Genomic DNA, 23,252 nt, shown 5'->3' with positions numbered 1-23,252 from the left:
GTAGCGTGTGCCGAAGTGCGCATCGGAGAGCGTACATAATATGGGCGCCTTCTGGCTTTCACATACAGAGCGCATAAGCAGGTGCAAATACAACAAAGATCATAGTGATGAACATGTCATGGACTGCGTCATCTGGCATAGTACAGGCGAGGCTGGCACGAACATCTGCGCAACCGTGGCAGCCTGCCAGGCCAGCCAGCGGCTCTCGCCATCTCGCCGAAAATCGGCGCCGAATTGGACATGCTGCTTGTGCTCGAAGGCAGCGCGCCGCATTTACCCCATTTAGAGATGCTGAAAGCTTGCTAAGAGGACTGGAAGGGCCAGTGCCGTTGGCAGACCCGTCAGCTGTGAAGCCCGTTGCGCCCTTCACACCTGACAACCTCACTTCTCACTGAGACATTGCGCGTGTGTGCAAAAAGACACACACTGGTGCTTACAGTGGAAAACAGGGAGGAGCGGGGTGGGCCTGGTTTTTATTTCATTGGTTGGTGATTTGAGGACACTTCTCACTATCACCGACGTGGTAAAGAATAGTAAAGGGAGGGGGCAGGCGAAGCCACCGCCAGGTTGAGGCTGGCACAAGGTCGCAGCGGTGGCAGCATCAGAACGCATCGTCGTGTCGGCAGTGTGCTCGGGACACTTACATGAGAATGATGATGACTGTAAAACCAAAACAGGACTGCAGCGGTGGCCGAGTGGTTGATCATCCGCCTCGCATGTGAGAGGTGCGGGGTTCGATCCCCAGTGCCGCCATGTACCTACCGGTGATACAATGGGTACAAGCTTTCCCCTGGCCTGGTGCTCAGCTAGTAAATGGTGAAGTGCTTGGAAAATAGGTCTTTGACACCACCTTGAGTAACCGAAAAATACCTTGTGCCATGGCGCTCTTTGGCCATAGACGCCCTTCCGCCATAAAAATCCATAATCATCAGTAAAACCAAAACTCAAGACGAGTGCGTCATTCCCGTTACCCATGAGGTGGTTGGCCCGATAGATATGCTGAGGCGGCTCGCCAGCTCGCAGCGTAAGGAACATACACAATAAATGGCAGAAGTAGCACTTTCATCACAAATAATTGCTTTTCCTGTGAGTTATCTGCAGCATGTTTTTTGCGGATTCTTAGCAGGCTAGAAGATGAATTTCGATATAGCGAAATTTCAGTATTATGAAGTTAACTGTCAATTTTACAGATTTTGTTAAATCGAGGTTTAACTGTAGTCTAATTTATCATAATCAACTGTCTTGTTATTGCATCAGTTAGAACATTGCATTTTTCGTGCCTCTCTTTTCTCATTTTCAAGTGCAGCCTGTGAAGCATAAGTCCATGTGATTACTCGCACACTACAGCTCTACTGCTTTGCTACATGTGTGCCATCTTCTCATTTCTTTTTCTGCAGGTTGAAGTGTGCATAGCTATTTATAAAAACTTTAATACATATTAGCTTGAAACATTCCTTCTTACAAAGTTGTGAAAGAGAGACAAGTTGTTTAAAAATGGCAGTGAGGTGCAACCAAAACAACCTCCATTATCTTGGCAGTGCAGTTGCTACAGTATGAGAGCAGCAGATATATATATATTTTTTTCCCAGATTTCTTAGTGTTCTAATTTCGAAAGCTGAGAAGTACTGGAAAATGTGCATGTTTTGCCTAGATTAATTCGTCAGACTTGCAGTTGAGTCTTGCTGGGGCTGAGGGGTGTTTTAAATTGAGGGCTTTATTTCCCCCATGTCGGAAAAAATTGTACAGCGTCAGCAGCATTGGCGACCGTTTGAAGCTGCGGCTGCTTTGGCAACCTAGATGGGCCACCTAGGCCACATGACCTTGTGGCATCATCACAACGTGCCCTCCAGATTGTGAACAAACTGACCACCGTGGCAGGTGGAAGGTGGCAGTTAAAATAATGATTGGTCCTGAGAGGTTGCTTGGGAAGAGCACCCTAGGTCTCACAAGCCCCACCAGTGGGAGCACCTATCGCAAGGCAGGGACGCATTGCTTAACCGCTGCACCACTGCGCCATAAGTGGTATGAGGACTCCGAGCTATCTATGAATGTAAAGTGGAGAATTATCAAGTTCGCATATATAGGCTAACGCGCAATACCCTAAAGGCGGAGCTTAAGTGTCCCCTGCAGTTTTTTTCAAGACTGTGTCAATTCCAAAATGGTCAAAAACGTTGTTCTGTGGCACGTTGTTAGTGCATTAAATATTGTTTAATTTAATTCTGTAAAGAAGTTTACAAAAATCTTTTTTTTTTAATGGTGCCACAAAGCTAAATATTGAACTTAGTTTGCTAGTCTGTGCCTACTATGGCATATATGCAGCAGCATGTGCATAGTTGCCTGTGGAGGCAGCACAGGCTGTATTATGTGGTAAGTTCTGGAGATAAGGTAACCCATGGTTTAGTTTAACTTACTCATAGGACAGTTGATTCATTATAGTATACTTGGAAATTAAAAAGAATGTTAAATATAACAAGGGCACAGTAAAAGGGCCAAAATCATCTTTGTTAACAAAACTCTGTAGATTGCAGCAACTGCTCATACAGTTAAACCTGGATTTAATGACATTGAGAAAAGTCCACGATTTTTTGTTATGTGCAGGTTTTCATTACATGCAGTTTTCGCATGAACACTGGGGAAAAAATTTAAAATGAAAACAAAAATAAGAAATAAATGTAGGTGAGGACAGCTTGAAGATGTTCACAATACACCTCCATTACACGAAGTCGTAAGCATGGAGAATTGTTTCGAGCTAGTGCTGGTAACGCAACTACAGTAGTAGCTGCCACCACCTCCACCTAGATCTGAGCATGGTGGCAGTCTGTAACTGGTATTTCCTCGCTGCATGAAAAATTTACTCACCATTGAAGGGTGCGGGAACTTAGTGCTTGCCTGTTTTTATGCTCCTGTCCTCTTTGGCGCCATTTTGAATTTTCTAATGGAAAGTGTTTTTATAGTGTGTGGGACCTTCTTTTAGGTGAGCAGCTTTGGCATGGTACGTTGTGGCCAAAGATTTGTACTCATCCACAGGCTAATAATAATTTTATCCACGTAGGCTTGTGTCACTAGATTCATGTGCTGGAAAGGGGCACTGTTGAGCACTTGTCACGTTTAGTCACATTATCCTGGTGGGCTTAGGCGTGCTTTTGGAAGGACAGGGAGTGGACTAGGTGTGACAGTAAGCAGTGTCTCCTTTTCACCTTGTGGTCCATATGAATGAAGTCTTTGGAGTTTTTTTGCCTTTCCTGCAGTTTGGCAACAGACAATGACCTCTTTTCTGGTGCGTATAACAGCCAGGGTCTGCCTGAAAAAGCAGTTTCACAGTAGTCGGCTTGGTCTCAACTGTATAGGCTATATCAGGAGGCCTCCTCGATTTGGCTGCATTCTCTGCACGAGTTCACAAAAGCGCTGTGCCAGTGCAGTGCCAGTTATTGCGATGCGAGTGTAGCCTGACACTAGTGCTGTCGGTGCAGCGGCCAAATCGAGTGCAAAAGTGTAAAAATGTTCCATCTGCTGCGGCTGTGTGTGGTATTTGTCACATGGTTTGACATGCGCGGGATTGTGCTAGTTGTATTGAACGCAGTGCATTTGTTCGAAGTGGTGCATCTCGTGGAGTGGCTATGAAATTTGTTAATTCCAAAAATGATGAAGAATTTGACATCGCCTTTTCTCATGCGTTGTGCAAAGTGGCACAGGTTGACCGTCACCGAGTTGACGGGTGCTTCGGAGAGGCAACAAAGTTTGAATTCAAGAGGTTATTCAGACTTCTGCTCGAGTTGACCTTTGACAGTTTATATGCGTGATTCAGTCTGTTGCCATTCTATCCAAAAAGTGACTGCAGTTGTCTCCCGGTCACAGAAGGAAAGAGTTGCCTGATAACTTGAACTTATTTGAACTCAATTACTCGCATTCGCTGTCGATGGATGGTGGCAGTGGAGTGACTATCAGAGATTGACTGGCAGCCAAAGGCATGGGCTGACAGCGACCTCAAGGCCAGTCGCTATACTGTAAGTGGAGGTGCAGATGATGTTGCAGCAAGTCATAACAAACGTTGCCATCACCCACATATTAAAGAACAATATCTCGCCTTCTGCCTCTTATGAAAATGCTCCATCGTGCTGCGTGTGGTAATAATATTTGCACACAAAAAAGAAATAGCGCAAAGCAACGTGTGAGGCTGGACAGAAAGGTGAGAACCTATATGCAGTGCGCCTGCCAGCCAGTCGCTTACGCACGTACACAGACACGCACACACTAACACACATTGTTATCTCGGCTGTTTGGTGAGGGCACGACGCAGATTCCGTGTTCAGTATGGATATGTGGCCGTCTCAGTCATGGTCTCAACGCCGCTCACAAATAAAACAAGCATGGCCATGGAGCAGTCCGCTTCTTGTCTGCTATGGAGTGTGCCAAACACCTTCCACTACTTGCATGAGAAAAGAACTCGCCGGAAGGCTAGTGGAGAAGTGCAGAAGAACTCGAGCAGCACGAAGTCAGAATGAATGCCGAAGTGTAGGTGGCACAAGCCGCACTGTCAGATTGAATGCGAGGGTGTTGCACCGCCTGAACTGGTACAGAAAGTGCAGCCAAATCGAGGAGACCTAAGGGTTCTGGGTTCCTTGGAACCCAGGGGTTCCTCAGGCTGCTTTTGTGAGTTTCGTGAGCACCCATACTGGCCTGTCCCCCCATTTTTGGTACATTTCTTGCAAACGCATGCAGACCAGGCACAGTACGTGGTTTGTTAAAATTACCTCTTCGCTAGTTCCTCAGTTTTGCGCCATCTGGAACCCAGGCCTTGTCAGCGCACCTGTAACAGTGCGGCATGTTTAACATTTTCACGGGAGTACCAGCCATTTTCACGGGAGTACCAGCGACAGTGACTCGCCTGGCGAACTGAGCAGCATTCCAAGACTTTGCTGAGCCATTGTATGTATGTTTAGAATGCTGGCGAGACGCTGTGGAAGGAGCATGGTGCACAAGTCGATGCATGTTGGTGTATGTGCACTCGTGTTGGGGAGGTTCCTTGGCACCAGTTGATGGCTGTTGGGGTTCCTTGAGGCAAAAAAAGGTTTAGAACCCCTGGGCTAGATGATAAGGGCAGTGGTGGATGTGTTGTGTACAACGTTGTGTTGTGCTTACAACAGAGCAATATTAGCTGCCATTTCCTCTATCAATGAATGCTGACCCTTCCTCCTTACGTTGCTATTTCTGGTGCAGCTTCAGGAACTGTAGTACCATGCCTGACAACCCTAGTCTCCAAGTATGGTGCGCCTACTCAGAAGGGAACCATCCTAGGCATCTTTCGCTCTCTGGGTGCACTGGCTCGTGCTTTGGGTCCTATGCTGTCAGCCACTGGTGAGTTGCAGATTGTGTGGGAGTCGTGACTCCTGTTCGTAAAAACTCTCCTTTAGCCTTCTTGTGTGCACTAAAGGGTACCCACACCAAGGTGCAATAATCAGTTCGCCTCACAGGGGATGCCACCTTTCATGAAATGGTTGCACCTTTGTGTGCAGCAATAGTGGCGTGCATCAAAAAATCCAGAAGTTTCGTTTGGGTAACGTCAAGAGGTGTCTCTGAGTGTTGAGAGAATAGCTACATTTATCTGGTAACTTTGAAATCTTTTTCAACACCACATTTGTAAGTGTAAGGAGTGTAGCTCTAAGGCAGTTTTGATGACTGCTAATGCTAATTTATCGGGATTTAACCTTTTTTTCTTCTTACATGTCAGCTTAGTTGGCTGCACCCATTCAAACTTTAAGCCATGCGAGACTCGCTATTCAGGTAGCTTGCATGTGAGACATCAGGCAAGCTCTTGTGGTGCCAACATCTGTACCGCGAAACCCGGAGGTTAAAGGGACCGCCAAATAAATATTAATGACCTAAATTTTTTTGCTCATTGGAACATTTGGTGTCCACAGTACCTAATTCTGGAGCAGTTTCATTAGAAATGCCACAGAAGGTTTTTACGAAGACTCTTTTGGTCAGTTTAATGTGCTCATTTTTATGTATCTTGATGCTGCACTGAAACTGTGATCACTTGGCGCAATAGGCACTATTGGCATCTAGTTTGTGCGCAACAGTACACTAGTGTTACTGCTCATGAATATCAGCACAAAAGTTAAGTGAAGTGCTTTCTGTAAACAGTCAACCGAGTTAACAAAGCTACTCTTCTCTTTCAGTCTACTGGTCTGCAGGTCCTGTGGCTTGCTACTGTATTGGTGGCTTCCTGTTTGTCTTTCCACTGCTCATTCTCAGGAACATGCACAGAACAGTCGGGGACACGGTCAAATGAGATTATGTCTCCCATTAGGTAGTTGGCAGAGACAAACATAGTGATTGCGCAATGTGTCTAATAAGTTGTTTTACAAGGGCACAGCGACATGTATTCTCCTTGCTTAGTTGGTTTAAATGCTGTAAAGTTTCCAGTAATGCCACTCACTATGTGATCACTTTGTTGCCATTCTACATAATAGCAGGCTCATTGTTTTGTAATATTTTTTAAGAGATTATTTTCTTGCATCTGAGGTCTCTTCCTGTTTATTATTGTATGTCATTTTCAAGAAGTAGCCTCATCAGAAAATTTTAAGCTATTCCTCTGGTAATGAAACCAATGTTGTTCTGTTGAAATAAGCCAAATTATTTTGTACTCCATGTAACAGTTCTAAAAGATGTAAAGCTGCTTGCTTGTAAGAGTGTTTACACAATTTAATATTGTAGGCTGTTGTTACTTTCATGTCACTCTTGGGTACTAATTAACTAGAACTGGAAGGTAAGAAAACCTGTTGATAGAAGTTTCATTCAGAACAAGCTATGCAGAATTTCTATTCTGTGACATCATTTAAAAATTGTCAGGTGCTGTTTATGTGATATGTGAGGAGAGACAAGTAGATAGCATTAAAATGACATTTATGAACCTATTTTGTTACACCTGTTAAGATTGTATATTGGGTAGTCCACTGTATATATTGCAACTATTGTGCATTTATGATGATTGAAAGGTAGTGGTGAACTTTCTTTTACTTTAATTTGGTTATTATAATTTCCATTGCGAGAATTCACACCACTTAGCTTTAGCTCATGATTAAGCAATGCAAGATATTTATTGTAGCTAAGTATACTTGATAATGCCCCCATTTTCTTGCCTATTTTTTATTTACACCTTGGTCACTTTTAAAAGTATGCTTTGTGCAGAGTTTCTTTCCAAAGAAGTTTTTATTTGTGTACAATTCTGTGACTGTACTCTATGCATTTGTTTTTTGTGTGTGTGCCTGTACAAGTGTTGTACAGTGTGGTTCAGAAACTCATTGTAGTGACCATTCAAAGAATATTGTTACCTAGTACCTTTGTGGTATAGAGAAAAAGTATTATTGAGGGCAAAAAATAAACCCTGTATATCCAAGAAAGGTAGGATTGAACTAAGGGATATGCAGTAATCCCTCATTATAACGAAGTCAGCGGGACGACGAAAAAATTCGTTATAAGCGGTAATTCGATATAAGCGACCACTCGAGAAAAGCGTTGGCAGTTGAGCTTTAATTGCGCCACAATTGTGAGGAAGTCAAAATACAATATAGTCAGTGAAGTAAAACTTTACTTTATTCAGGTGCAAAAAAGGCAGTGAGCTTTGCCTGTTTCAAGTTCTTAATGTGTGTGTGCAAACCCTGCTCTAATCTCGCCAAGCATTGCACGAGGCGGTGGTCACCGTCCATGCATTTAACCTGAAGACAGTGGCCGCTTTTATGGGGGGGGGGATCACGGAAGTCTACAAGAGTATCGTGCTGGAAAGCACCGCACATGCCGTGGCTCGAGCCTGACGTTGTGTTTGTTGTGCTCAAAAAACGATTAGCCACTCATTGTGGGTACGCAGTGCGATCGTGAAAACTGAACGGTTTTGCAGTAGGGGCTTTACATGATCACTGGACAATTTTTTGCCGAGGTGTGCAGCTGTGAAGTTTGCAAAATGAGTTTCGGTGCACCGTTGTCAACGATACTGTGCTAATTCTACGGTTCGAGTGACGATGTTCGCGCAGCATCGCGTCCGCCCCATTGACAGATGTCTAGGAACAGAATTCATTGATCCTACCATGCATTTACACTGTTTGTGTTGTCGGATGGCGCGAATCGAGCATGACCGGCTCGAGAAAACCGCCGGGGAAACACCATGGTTGCATTCACCCGCCATGTTGATAGCCCGACTCCGATGGCGACGCTTGGATTTTTCGAGTTTTCAGCAAGTTGTCGGTTGATTTACACCGTCAAAAGTGCAGCGAAGCTAGGGGTAGTGTCTTATTGCGATGCAGGCCAATTATAGCGAGCGGTGAGCAAATTTTTAGACCGGCTTCCCCAAATTTGTCTTCCGGTTTGTTAACGTAACTCCTTGCGTCAAACATGGCAAAGGGCATGCGAACAGCTATCGCTTGCGACCAGGCAGCAGCTTGACAACACCGTTGTTCACACTTGCAAGCGCGACCTGCGGGTCGCCTTCTTGTTTGAAGCGAAAACTCTCAGGAATGACGTTGTTTGCGCGCTTTCGAGAGGTTCGTCTGCTTCGGCCGATGTGAAATGGTTAGGCTTAGCGACAACTACGGCCGCCAGGGAGCAGCTCAGTTCGTTGCTTGGTGCGTCCGCGGTTGGCGTCGTTGCCGAAACCTCGGCTCGCTCGTTGATTGGGTCAGCAGTTTGCGATTCACAGTCGCAATGCTGCAAAATCGTGCAGCGAGTGACTGGCCTACGACTGTCACCGTTTGCGACTGTCGGTTTTCGACCAAAACAGACCCACAACCTCTGCGACTCGCAAGTGTGAATGGGCCCATAATTGGAGGAACACTTCTTTTGTGTTTTTTTGCATGTTTCAGCACCAGTAGTGCTCTTTAGAGCAGTAAAACTTATCGAGCGCACCCCATGGAATACTACGACACGAGACAGCGGTCTCTTGGACCGGCATCGAAGAGACCGTGGTTTTCTGGCATCACAAAGCATCAGGAAAACATTATTTTCGTGTGGATTCTATCATGGGGACACTAGTGATGATGCAATTGCAACCGAGATTAACGGTTCGGGTGCGCTGCACCATGGAATTTGACAGCTTCCGTTCGCTGTGCTGTAAACAGCTGGGGGCACTCGGCACTTGCTTGGTACCCGTTACTAGGCAGGTCATCGGTCGTAGCTTTGGTACTTTTGTGACCTTTTCTGTGCCTTTATGAGACTAATTCGGCAGCAGTATTAGTTTGACACTGCATGCACAAAAGGGTCGCCACCGCCGCTCGGCAAATGCGATGCCTCCGCTTGCCACTTCGCTAGCGGGTCAAGCTCTTCATGCGCTTCGAGTAATGCGGCTTAAAATGCGTGCGTTTGGTCGGGACCGGAAGAAATTTCGAATAAAGCGATATTTCGAGCAAAGTGATTTCATTATAATGAGGGATTGCTGTAGTTGGGTTCCATAAAAAGAAAGAGTCTTGTCTAAGTAGGATTGTAATCACTAATACTTTGGCAACATAACGTTCAGTCAGAAAACGCCACTAAAATAATTTCACCAAATTTAAACATTTAAGAAGTGTTTTCTAAAATATTTAGTTTGTGTCTAAGTCTTTTTTTGTGTGTGTGTTATGAGAAATGGTGAGGGATCAGGAACAGAGTGCATTGCGCTGTGACACAAATGTGCAAATGCATTTTGTGTCAAGCATTTGTTTGCAAGTATTGTATGGTTAACATGTTGTTTTAATTTTTTTTACTTTTTCTGCTCGTTAAATACAGTGCAGCCCATTTTCAAGTAAATTTTGCTGACTAAACAGTGAACTGGCGAGCATATTCCCTAGGTTGTTGTCTGAGGCATTATAATTTTGAATGCTGCCTTGCCGAACATTGGCATACTTTATCTGTGGGCTTGGGGGGCCACTCCGTGTCTGTCAGGACTACGAGCTGCTATGCAAATACAAAATAACAGCTCCCTTTTACAGTCCTGTTGGGGCCTGTGAGGTTATTGCTAATTCTGTGTGACTGAAATTGAGGACTTTTTATTGTTTTATGTGGCATCAGAAGTGGTGACTCATATTGGCTTCTTCTGGCTTCTCTGGTCAACTATGACTGCTTCCTTGTATGCCGTCTTCATTTGCCTTGTCATCTGCTAATGAAACTATTTATTACCTTGTCATATAAAAGTAGTTGTGCTTAATACAACTTACATTCAAATTAAATAACTGCCCTTCACTGCCACCTTATGTTATTTACAAATCATGTTGATTGTGTCTCACTAATCAATTAAGACTGCCTAACCATCATGGCAGCCACACCTAGAAAATGGATGTATTACGTAGTTGCCCAATATGACGAGGGGCGTGCGAGCATGTGCTCGTTGCAGTGCATCACCTGCTGCTGCTCCTGAGGAACACAGGGCTTGCGATAGGAGAAGGTCTCACCTCAAGCTGTGGCTCATCATTTTCTTGGTTGCTGCTGTAAGGTGCCTGTAAAAGAACCCCAGGGTCATGAAATGTTTAATGTCAAACAACTGCATGCAGGATGACCACTTGAAAGCTGTTGCCAGAAACTGCCACAGGGAACCAAAACGAGCAGTTCAATTCAGGGTTCCCCCCAATCCTACAAAAAGAGGGGGTAGGTGGGGGGGGGGAACAGCACTAAAACCAATAAGCAGCACACATATGTATGGTAAGCAACACCGCTGGGCCATGATAAAACTCAAATGCGACTGTTTTTTTGCCCCTCAAACTTTTTTACACAATTTTTGCCATTTTGCCTCATAGTATTGGAACAATGTCCCCAACAAGCATCGCTATAGAATCCCCATCCTATGTTGGTCAATTGAAAAATTGGGGCCACATGAAAAATGCCCTGTCATGCTACTCCCTTCATGCTCTACTGGCCAGTGGTCTGTGTGCAAAAGTTAATGCCCAGAGGGGGAAACTGGGAACAGATGCATCACTAGCAGGTATACTGTTCTAGGCACTGCCTGATATAATGAGTGCAGTTATTGCTGCGGGAAGAGTAGTGACGAGTTGCCCCACCTCCACATCGTCATGATTTTGTGGGACCTTGTCAAAGATGCCCTGTAGTTCCATTCCCTTCGTGGCTTGGCCAGCAGCCTACGTGTAGGCGTTAATGACCATACTGTTCACAGATAAGTATACTTATTACCACAGGCTGAGAAGTGACTTGTTGCTGATTGCAGACCAGAGTTCCCAGCTGCAGTGAAAGGAGCGTTCCACGTGCTCCGGGACAAAAACACTGTCTTAATTGGCTCAGTGGTTAATTTTTACGCACCCTTGTAAAATTTTTTCATTACGCTGCTGCAAAGCACTCCTGCATTCCTGTGGTTCTACAGGACATTCGCAGTATGCTGAGGACATTGTTCTAGTACTGCGAGGCAAGTGAATAAATGAATGGAAGAAAACAGTTCGAGGAGCAAAAGGCATTTCAATTTGCTGGTCATCGCTTTTCATCTGTGCGTGCGTGCGTGTGTGTGTGTGCATGCGTGCGCGCGTGCGTGCATGCGCACGTGTGTATGTGTGTCTCCTTTTTTTTTTGTTGCTGGGAGCCCTCTGAATTACGCTGTTCACTTCGGTTCGCTGTGCCATTCTCTGGCAAAGTGTTTACACGGCCATTCTGCTTGATGTGTTCTAAGATGCATGACTCTGGGGTTGTGGAGGGGGGTATTTCATGAGGGGCAGTTGGCCATGAAACAAGCCATGAAGCTTCTTCATCGCAAGCCGAGCATTCTTCTGCAAAGCAGCAGGTGACATGCAGCAGGCCAAGTCCTTTGTACTCGGCAAGCCTCCGCACTGCTCTTGCATGCCCATTGAAAGGCGGTACCTGTGGCAGTGCCGTGGGAAGTGAACCATATGCTCGCGGTGCTGTTGATTGTATGTGGCAATTGTGTGCAATGACAATTTTTTAAAATTTTACAACTCTGGTAGTGCATATAAAAACTTAGCTTTGCTCATTGTATTCGAGTTAAAAGCAGTATTCTTCACAGGAGCACTGTTAATTGTTCTCTTTAGGAAACTCCTGATGTGTGACATTGGCTGCAGCATGCAGACATAAATGCCTAGATTTGAGGTATGAAATTTTGAAGATTAATATCATTCTGTTCCGGCCACAAATCATAACTTCAGTAGGTGGGAATGCCATACTAATTTCGCTGCACTGCATTGTTCCACTGAGCCTGCTACATGGTTCTATGAATGGGAGGTTTTTGTTGAAATTGCAACAATGCTGCGCCCAAACACAATTACAGCAACCAACAGAAGTTTACCCATGCAATGTAACGGGGTCTCCTGCGTGATGTAAAGGGCATGATCAATGAATTTACAAGCGAGAAAAAAAAAACAGAGCTAAGGACCCATATGGCTGCATTCCAAACAGACATACTGCAGCAGCTTTCTTATTCATGGCACTGTTATCGCTGTCTCATGTTGATCCAAGGCTGCTTTTGTGGCATGTTGAATTTTCTGTCTTCTTGTAACTGCTATGCCTCGCAGTCTGGTTTTTTTTCAGTGGCATCCGATTCCTGATGTGCTTTTTTTCAAGCTTCACACACTTGCCATTTCACCTCCGTGGATGTCAGTCTCGAGTTCCAGCTTTTTGTGCGTATCATGCTGTTGCCGGCGTGACTTGTTCTTGGCTGCCTGCTCCTTTCCATACTGCTCTTTACAAGCCTTATAGTCCATAAGAGAACTTGCTGTTGGGCTAGTCGGTTTTGTTCATTCTTGATTTTTAAGGTGCAAAAAATGGTCAAAACACGAAGGTAGACAACAGGATGAAGCACCACTTCCAACTGCTGTCTGCAACTGCTGTTCCAACTGCAACTGCTTATAGTTCAGTCACCACATTTTGGCTACTGTCTCAGACTTTTGACATATTTGTTGTGGGATGTGGGTCCTGTGCCACATTTCCTGGTCAAGCATGCTACCAGTGCCGTTACCTGCATGTGCCGCCTGGCATCTCACGGAGGGTCCAAGCTACTCTCTCCCATAGTCTTATATCGTCACGACAGGGTCAGGTAGCTTGGGCCTGTCCGTAATCTTGTGGGCACAATTTCTTACATTTCCTCTCTTGCCTTACTTACGGGCACATTTTTAATGTGGGTTTGTTGGAAGCCAAGTGTATGTTAAAATTTCAGCTGTGCATATGAACATTATCATGCATTGAAAGCATGCTGCTAAGCTAGAAGGCAAGCCTCCGAGTATGTAGTCAATGCATCATGTTACATTAACTTAAAGAAATAATAATAAAAACTCAGCAAGCTTGAGAAGAGGCAAGTAATATTTACTGAAGCAGGAGAGACAAAATGGCTGCAATTTTCTCTCATAGGCTGTGCAGAAGAGAAAAAGAATGAATTTAATGCTATTGGCTTCTGCAACCTAAATCTTTTTATCCTGCTCTTAATGTCCTGGTAGATTCTGTCTACCTGTGAACTCCCTGCTTTGCATGCTATGCACTGTGTCATATTTGGGGTTTTCTGTTTCTACCCAAGGCATACTTTTGTGTTCATGAATATAAATTTGTGTGCTTGCCTTGTTTCTCAGCACCAGTATTGTGCTCCGAAACATAAGAATAGTGCTTCACATTGACATCTTTCTCACTACGAAGCTTGCTGCAAAATGCTCGTGGCCATTACCATGACTGGAACTTGTGTTGTCTGCTTTATGCTTTTTATTTTTGTTTAGTTGTAGTGTATTGTGCTTGAAAGGACAGTTTTTGGCCACATAGGCTACCACACAGTAAAAGAAATTTGCTTTAATGTGCCTTTTTTTTATATATTGCACAATCATGTTGAACCCCTCACTGTGCAATGACATTTTTGTGGTCACAGCCATATATATATATCGAGTGTTTCAGCGAAAACTTTCAAAAAATTTTCAAAATAGGGTTTTCGGGTAAAAATGTGGCTTTTTCGGCATAGTATTACCAGTGTTGGCAGAAACCAGAAAACCCTTGAATTGTCTTAAGTAGTAAGCAGGCTAACTAATTTTTAATATTTAACTTTTTAACTGCTACAGTTAGGCACCTAGTTGCAATTAGGGATTTGTAGCTGATCGTTAGTAATAGCCTTATCAGTGTTTAGACTTTAGAAAACGCGATTACCCTCGGCGCTATGGCTCGACAAACTTTGGCTGTTTCGACTAGTTACGTGCACTGGAGGGGTGGCTTTGCCTGCATGCTTTCTAAGACGCATGTATTTTCGCACGATGCAACCAAATTTTGTCGACCCACAGCGGCAAGGGTAATCACATTTTCGAAATACTAAAAACTGATACGGCTATTACTAACGATCAGTCAAAAATCTCTAATTGCAACTAGGTACCCAATTCTAGTAGTTAAAAATTTTATTACTAAAAATTAGTTAACCAGCTTACCACTTTAGACAGTTCTCCGGTTTTTTAGTTTCTGTCAACACTGGTAATACTGTGCCGCAAAAGCCACATTTTTGCCCCAAAAAGCCTATTTTTGAAAATTTTTGAAAGTGTTCGCGGAAGCATTCGGTTTATATATATATGTAAATATGTAACTGAGCTTTTATTAGCTTGCTCAACTGGTTGGTACACATTGAAAGAGGCATCTAATGTAACTGTTCTCAAGCGTGAGAGTATATATCCTGGCCACATATTTTGGAATTTACTTCTTGGTTTTCTTGTAGCTGGGAGCATGTAAGGACTTCTGCTAAACTGAATTGCGTTCTGGAGTTTGTAACCTTTTTTTTTTTATGTGGTGGCGGCTTGTGTAGGAATGAATTGTATGGACTGTGCAGAGGTGGTGTGCATTAGTACTCAAGGGGCTTATTTTGTTTTAGCCATTGAAAGAAAAAGTAATAAGGCAGTGTAAAATCCAGGTAGTTAAAACAGGATCACTCATTATGCACTCTGGCATGTAAACAGCAAACAACAGGTTTCAACGAAGTGAATTACTTCATACAGTGGCTGCTATCTACCAGGCCTTTTGGGGGTGGTGACACACCTTGTTACAAAAGGGGCACCGTCAGCTCTGGCTGCAAGATGACCACAAGATGGTGCTACGGTATAGCTGGAGCTGAAGTCACTGCAACGGGAAAAGTACCACGAGCTCGGTGGGACGCTGGCACGGCCGCCATATTTGGTCCAGCGTGTATAGAGCGCCAGCCGCTAAAGTAGTTTTATGCAGATTTTAAAAGGAATAACGCATGTTGGACGACGACTTTGGTGCGCTTTTAGTGCCGTAAAAAAGCTGGCGGGGCATAACACTCTATCCCTAGCTAGGTAGCAGTGCACTGTAGTTACGCAGCTTGCGTATGATGGACAAAGGGGATTTGCAAACCTGCTTGGTGTCACAGTGTTGTATCATCCAGGACTTTGGTCAAGTTAGACTATGGGGAGGCAAAGGGCAGATCACATTTTGCCGATTTTACTGTGTGGAACCACGGAAAGAAGACCTCGCAGTTTCAGTCGAGACCTGAACCCAAATGCTCCATCGCGAGCAACCTTTGCTCGCGATGTACGTAGAAGGCATGCGAATTTTGCAACATGTCATTATAATGCAAGTTAACATCAGTTGCGGCACACGGTTAGAAGCAGCCGCGCGCAGCACAGACGATGCCAGGCACAGGCCAGCGTGAACTGTTTATGCAGCAAAGTGACCACATGACCAAGAGCGGCCTGTGGTCGTCACGGCAGCGAAGAGGTAATGAACACAGTACTTTTCCCGTTCCAGTGACTTTAGCTTGAGCCTCATATGGAAGCCTGTATGTGTGCTGGGACCAGTTGCCTTGACCCCCAGCTAGCACTGCTCCAGCCGCAGGCACAAACCTCAAAAATTTTGCCATGACAGCGATTCAGAGTTGTCTTGCAGCCAAAGCTTATGGTACTGCCAGTGATGCTGCTACAGTGTAATGGCAGCAGCAGTCGTTAATACTGCTGACTTCATCACCGTGATGCGCCAACAGCCTTGACATGTTGTTGACGATGAAGTGGCTTAGTTTAGTTGCAGGCACATCTTAATTTTGCTAATGGTGATGGGTTCTGATATTAAGGCTTTTTTAGCTCGGAATGCTCCTAAAGGAGATTTCTTTTGCTTGTTTTCGAATTCTAAAGAATATTTATCAATGAGCGTTAGATCTGCAAAAGAGATTTTGGACTGTACCTCCTAGGTCCACTCTTATTTCCTATATTATCACTACATAATGACTGCAATATTTTGGCCATTGATATCAGCTTGAAATGGAATTTTAAGTGGGCTGCACTGTATTTTTTTTGCTTTAGAGCATAGGCATATGCAGTGGTAGAGTGGGTATCGGTAGCAGGGGGACCATAAGCTTACCCTTTGGAGCCTGTGAGGTGCACAAGAGCCTGCTCGCACGTATGCTTCAGAGATTGTACAAGGTTGTAGTACCGGACCTTTTGCGTTGCGATGCCGAACATGACCTGAAAGTGTTCGTATTGCTTAAATACTATTTTTTACCCGTGCACAAAAATGTTATGTTAAGCATTGTAGGTGTTATGTGAAAGTGTGATTGTCTTGTTTAGTTCTTTTTCATACATGTGGATCCTCTTTTTTTTCATTTTTTATTTTTCTGTCAACACTGCACGAGGTGCAAACGAGAAGCTGGCTAAACCCATGTTAAAATCAACTGCTTTTTTTTATCTGCTTTTCTCCGATTTTTAAGAGAGGAAAAAAAATGCTGGCTATAAAAGCACCAGGTGCAACCACACAATAAATTGATATTTATAATCACGCTTTTTAAAAAGTGTTACAGGAATAGCTATACAAAGTGAGCAACCAGTGAAAATCTTGTGTTATTGTGGAGGACAACTTATCTGAAATTACTGGCAGCTCACATTTGATGGCTTAACAGCATGAAAATCTTTTTGAATTGTTTTCAGCTGGTATTATGTTCATTAATGTTCAAAATTTTCTGTCATGTTGCCTTTATTGAAAGAACCAAGAGCATTGGTAATCTTTAACTGATGTCCGTCCATCTACTCGTGTAACCAGTTGTGGTATTGCAGCTGGCTTATAGCTTTCTTATGAAAAGTGAGCTTTTGTGGTGTAAAGTGTATCAGCTGCTGTCGTGCTAAAGCAGGTACAATATTCAGTTCAGTTTTATTCTCTAGCAAGACCCTTGTCTCGAGGGTATTTAATATAGGAGGTGGGATCACGTAATTAGTGCATGGCTTTATTTTGAAATCAGTTGTGTTATTGCTTGAGAAAGTGTTGAAAGGCAGATGATAGCTGGAACATGTTGGGGAAGGTCATTCCACTGAGATGCTACTTGGTAAAAGAGATTCCCAGAAGGCAGTGGTTTGCAAATGTGGTTACAAAACTTTTCCAGAATTTTATAGGGTTGTAATCATTGTGTGAGCAAATCATTGGGGAAGGAAGAGGGGTTCGCCTCATGAATTGCAGTCAGATAAGTGTTCTCTGCATGGTACCTGTGCCATTCACAAGTACTTGATGACATTACACTATGGCTGTGCAGAAAAAAAGTACTTGTTTTCTTATTTTCTATTCGTCTTATGAATCAAGCTTGCAAACCAAGATTTTTCACAATATTGCAGAAGGTGACCTTTCAAAGAAATTTATTAGAAGTTTAGTCAGAAAGATCTCATTTACCTTCAAGAGACTGATTATTAAATAGCTTTTCAAAAGATGGAAGCAAGGTAGTTGTTTGCTTGTTACTACCTCAATTCCCTTTTCTGTAAGGGCAGATAGTTTTCCTGCATGCAACACAGGGACTTAGATTAAAGGAAGACTTGGCATGGTTTACCTGGTAATTGCTTTTTTTTTTAAACTTGAGTAATGACATGAGTTTTAAAACGAGTTTTTTTTTAACCTGAGGTTGGTTTATTAGTGCGATATTTTAGATGTTGGCAGAACCTTGGGCAGCATGTGTCAGTTCGGTAATCAGTTGCACAAAAGTAAGTACATACTTTTGGCAAAATTCCTTGCTTCGTTGTCAAGTTTACGGACGGTTGCTTTCGATTGAGTTATCCAACATGGCTTGAGTTGCCAACATCCGGGTAGCGGTACTGGCGCATAGTGCATGGCTTGATGATCCTCCCCAGTGTGTGGTCAGCAGACCAGCAAGTACATTGGCAGTGGCAGTAATGAACATCTGCATTGAACCATTGAACTGGCTGGCAGTGTTGTAGCATATCCACCAAGCCTACAGAGTGTTGCATTCTACGAGTGGCTCATCATTTAGGTCAGTCATTCAGACTTTAAAAAGCACTTGTATTGCAATAAAAGACAAGCAAGTGCTAGAAAAGGTAACCTGGCCATGTTTTTTTTTTACTTCAAAATACCATGCAACATCAAAGCATTATTACAGGGGGGGAGGTAAGGTAACCCCCCCCCCCCCCCCATCTACATTTGGGATGGGGGGGGGGGGGGTAGGCATGCAGGTGAGTGATCGTAACTTGCACAGCTAACAAGAATACAAGAAGGGGAGGGAACAATAGCAGTGTCACAGCTTATTGGAATACGAAATGTTCTGTTTGCTCTGCGATGCCATTACTTAATTGGTGCTAAAAAGTGGCATTGTGCAAACTTTTGTTTGGCCCATTTCCTCGTTGGGACCCACATTTTTCTTTTTGAGCAATTTTTTCCAATGTAGATATTTATGTTGACAGCGATAAAGTGGCTGTTTTTGTATGTGTGTGTTTTCATTGCATTTTTTTTAACGATTATGCCTTTCTTTGAGTGTTGACCAGTGGTTACTAGTTTTGAACATGTTTTTACCATGCGATTTTGGTTGCAGTGCAAATGTTGCTAACTTGCAATGTGTCTAGGATATGGTGCTCAAAGGACTGTAGATATAGCCATAACAGGCCAAGTAAGAAAAACATTAGCAGGTAATGTTCACAGAAGCCATGCACTGTTTTTACACGCACTCAATGTGCTGCATATCTTGTGGTAGGGACTCCTGAACAGAGGGTCAAGGGTTGATCACTCCACCCTCACATTTCTCTGGAGAGGCAGCACTCCTGCAGTCTCCAGCTGTTTGCGCTCGAGTCAGATTTCTCACAATTCTAATTTTAGGTTGTTATTTGAGCAAAGCATGGTGCGGCTGAGCTGTAGTCGGATACAACTCAAGAACAAAGCGGCAGGTGCTCCTCAAAGGAGGTCCTCCAGCCAATGGAATCGACCAGGCCGCCGCGGTGGCTCAGTGGTTATGGCACTCGGCTGCTGATCCGAAAGACCAGACTCGATCCTGGTCGCGGCGGTCAAATTTCAATGGAGGTGAAATTCTAGAGGCCCGTGCACTGTGTGATGTCAGTGCACGTTAAAGAACCCCAGACGGTCGAAGTTCCCAGAGCTCTTCACTATGGTGTCCCTCATAGCCTGAGTCGCTTTGGGATGTTAAACCCCCATAAACCAAACCAAACCAACCAATGGAATCAGCCCTTTTTCATGACGCCATGGTTAATCCAGTTATGCCGTGGCTATTCCCCATTCATCTCCCACCCCCTGCGATTTCGCGCTAGCAGGTCCAAGGGAATCGGTCGACGCCATTGTCTGAAGGGGCTCCTTTGCGGAGCACTTGCCACTTTGTCCTCGAGTTGTATTTTGTTATAGTTGGCTCTGTTGCCAGTCTTACAGCTTTTTGTTTAAGTAACATAAACCAGTCACGTCGCAACAGAATTCATTTACTGACATGCCGTGGTAGCTCAGTGGTTATGTTGCTCAGCTGCTGACCTGAAAAGTACGGGTACGATCTCAGCCGTGGCGGTCGCATTTCGATGGAGTGCACGTTAAAGAACCCCAGGTGGTCAAAGTTATCCGGAGCCCTCCTCTATGGTGTCCCTCATAGCCCATGTCGCTTTGGGACATAAAACCCCATAAACCAGAAAACCAGAATTCATTGACCGGTTCACCCCTGTTCATGGGCATTATTAGCAGAATTGAAACAGTCTATGTGAAGCTTTTTTATTGCACTTGATCGCACCTTGCGTGTGGTATGTGCAGTCAGTGTCAAATCAAATGCGAACAAGATAGTGAAAATGGAAACAGCAAAACGAGAAGATTTTAGCTGAATGAGAATGAATACTAGTGCAGCTGATTTTCACTGGGTGATGCGAAGACCTTAGTGTAAATGTTTCAATGAACCCAGCCTGTATTCCTTTTGCAGAACCTAGTATTTTCGTGTTCGTGTTTCATTTGATGTTGACGGCACATCTTTATAAAGCTGCACATTACGTTTGAAATTTTTAATGCATTAAGCAAATACACCTGTAAATAGTGCAGACTAAGAACAATGCAAACAAAAGAACAATTGAATAAATATTGAAAGAAAAGCATTTAATTAATAAATAACAGAGCAAACACAAAGTCTTGCCCCCCCACCCCACCAAAAAAGTTCTGGAGTCTCTGTCGTGTGGTGACTAAAAAATACACATTGATGTACTCTTTCATCTCTATAAAATGAGTGGGAAATTAAGGAAACTGCAGTCATGTCTGATTTCTGGACAAGGCTGTTGCAGGAGTGCATGCACTTTTCCTCACCCCGTAACCCCCTTCATAACCCATGCAGTTTTGCACTTCACTTCACAGTTACCACACCCTTCCTGTCTTCATAGGCTCATCCTTCTCTGAACACTAAGCACAACTTAAGGAGCAGAGGGCTTTGCATGGCAGTTAATGCTCCTCTGCTCCTAACCTCCTGTTTCTTACCACCACATGTGCAGTTGCAGGGCAGCGCTATAGTGCTACCATGTCCTTCCTTTCCTCATAGCCTACTCATAATTACCATGCCTTTCCTTTTCTCGCAACACAAAGCACAACCGAGCTCAAGCACCCAGATGCTACTGCACCTTCTCTGTAATTTCCTCCTCCTCATGATGCTCCAATCACCAGTTTTACAGAGGACGGATTTTGCAGATGCAAGAGCCTTAGAATGTAGATATTAAGTACACTCCTGCATTAAAACTTACACTGCCTAATTGTTCTTTGCATGAGGCTTTTCATTGACAAGCAAGCCCTCATAACCTCTGTACAGAATTCTAGCAGTCATAGCCAGTAGCATGATTAATATTTTTTTTTACCAGCACTTGTTTTCTTTGACGTCTAAGGATTACAGCATAAAGTTTAAAGGGCTAGCCATGAGCCACACTGTGAATAGGCCTTTTGGCTTCCTCATTGGTCTCTTTGGGGCAGAATAAACTTGCTACCAAAGGTTTTTGTTTTCTTCCTTGTACTGTGAACAAACCATTCTGTACAGTAGAAAAAAATCCTCAAATGCTCAGTGATATCTTCGTTTAACAAGCATTTAATAATGTATTATCATTCCCTGTGTACTGCCATAGCATTGTCGATGGTAGACATCATTGTCTTCCAGGTCCAAGCATGTACAGGTGATGGTGCTGTGCCTTAACTGTTATGAGGTTGGTAGTTCGCGCTGTGCTTTCATGTAATCATATCTTGCATTTGTCATACCACATGCTAGTCTGCATGTTTGTTGACAGCCTGTGGTGGCATGGTTGGGAAGGCAGTTTATCATGCCTTGCAGCAATGCATTTTGCACTAGAGTGCACTGTAATGCATAGTCTTGCATACAGCATTTAAGTGTGCTTGTTACCTACTATTGCAGAATTTGTATTTATATGCTCAAAGAAAAGTTGCAATAAAGATTGACGATCAACTTGTGTGTGTTGTCATGAGCAGGGGCAGAATTGAAAGGATGAGTGCCGTGTGGCCTCAGATGAACTGTTTTTCAGCACCTAGAAACATGAAAGTAGGAAGGTATAATCAACTGCTCAGAAGAGCACAATGATTATGCCGCCATGGAATGGAGCAAGTTGCCAGAATTCACATTCCCGCATGATCGGGACATTGTAGTAACAGCGCATGATTACATACTGGGAAGTATGGTAATGACCGTGAACTAGTGTTTTAGCAAAATACCGTATTTACTCGCGTAATTTGCGTATCCCCACCTTTTTACTCAGATTAAAGAAAAACGTCTACTCGCCCATTTTACGCTCTGTGCTGCGCCAGACCACCAGCATGGTACAGTCTTTGTCAGAAAACTTAAGGCCGCTGTGAACGGCTGAGGAGCGGCTGCGCTCCGCTATCCCGGCGCTGCCACCACCGGCGCGCGCCGCCGCTCGCTTGCGCCGAGGATAAGGAGGGCGAGGGAAGCATCTCTCTCACTCTCAAGCCTCCTCTGATAACAGGGCTCGTAAAAAAAACTAGCGCAGCGTTCGTTATGTCAGCTGCCAGCTCGTCTTGCGGTCGCCGTGAAAAGGCGCTTCGTGCGACGAAATTCGGTTTCCTGGGCGACGCTACCAGCGCATAACAGTACAAAAGTTATCCTAATCATCGCAATTTTCTATTACAATTTTATCTTACACATTCAGAGGGGAGAGCGTTCACATTATGCTTTTAGGTATACCTTTCGAATGTGTTTCGCAGTGCGGTGAAAAAAGATAAAATATAAACCTGACTTCTCTGAGTGCTCCTATAGCGCTGTGCTAAGTTGCATATTGTAATATACGGGCAATTCACTCATTGTTCTTTTAAAAAAGGACGAGAAGCAGTAATTTCTACTACAAAGGCTGTCTTAATTAGGAAAGGGCCTGTGACTTCCGCCACAATTTTTCAAATACGTAGACGGCACTTCACTAAGGAATGACCGCACGTGTGTGTTCGACGTTGAAGTTCTTTGAATAAGCCCACATTGAGACTAGAGCACGCTTGTCTGGCCTGGGTAGCCGATTGAGTTAGAGCATTCCTCGGCAATTTGGAAAGTGCCCACTGCTTGGCCTCTTTTCATGTCTTAGTGCATGCTGCCTCATTGTCGTTAGGGCTCACTTTCAAGCACACATGACGCCAGCGTAAGTTCATCCCGCTTCAATTGGACACCACGCGTACGAGACGTTTGAATCATGCAAAATAGACCACGGCCACGAGGTTATAACGCGCTCATCCTGCCTTCTCATAACGAGTGCTGCCCATGTCTTATTGATGTAGCCATCCGCAAGATTTTCGTCCTGTTCTTTACAAGAAAGTGCATCAAATTATACCGAGCAGACTACAAAAATAAACCGAAAAATTTGATCCCCCCCTGCCCCCCAACCCACCATTTCCATTTCATGCCTTATCCCGTTTTATGAGCTTTCACGGCTGCCCAGAAAGCACCTCGTCCAGGCCACTACATTTAGTCGCACGAAGCGCCCTGTCACGGCGGCCGCAAGACGAGCTGGCAACTGGCATAACGAGCGCCGCACTAGTTTTTTCACGAGCGCTCTTATCAGAGGACGCTTGAGATG

At 44.1% G+C, this 23,252-nt stretch overlaps 1 protein-coding gene across 2 annotated transcripts in view; it reads left to right on the top strand.

The window, feature by feature from the left end:
- The window catches only part of LOC144113451 (major facilitator superfamily domain-containing protein 10-like), an 81,754-nt gene that overhangs the window by 25,577 nt on the left and 32,925 nt on the right, over positions 1–23,252 (top strand). Inside the window, exons 11-12 of one of the 2 annotated variants that reach the window (XM_077646538.1) lie at positions 5,218–5,355; positions 6,180–21,616. In XM_077646538.1, coding sequence (XP_077502664.1) covers positions 5,218–5,355; positions 6,180–6,292 — 251 coding nt within the window. In that variant the 3' untranslated portion in view covers positions 6,293–21,616. Of the gene's footprint in view, positions 1–5,217; positions 5,356–6,179; positions 21,617–23,252 lie in introns of those variants that run through there. The other variant, XM_077646537.1, reaches the window with a different exon arrangement.

The sequence above is a fragment of the Amblyomma americanum genome, chromosome 1, assembly GCF_052857255.1.
Source record: "Amblyomma americanum isolate KBUSLIRL-KWMA chromosome 1, ASM5285725v1, whole genome shotgun sequence".
Classification (NCBI taxonomy): Eukaryota; Metazoa; Arthropoda; class Arachnida; order Ixodida; family Ixodidae; genus Amblyomma; species Amblyomma americanum.
This window is presented reverse-complemented; position numbering and strand designations above follow the sequence as displayed.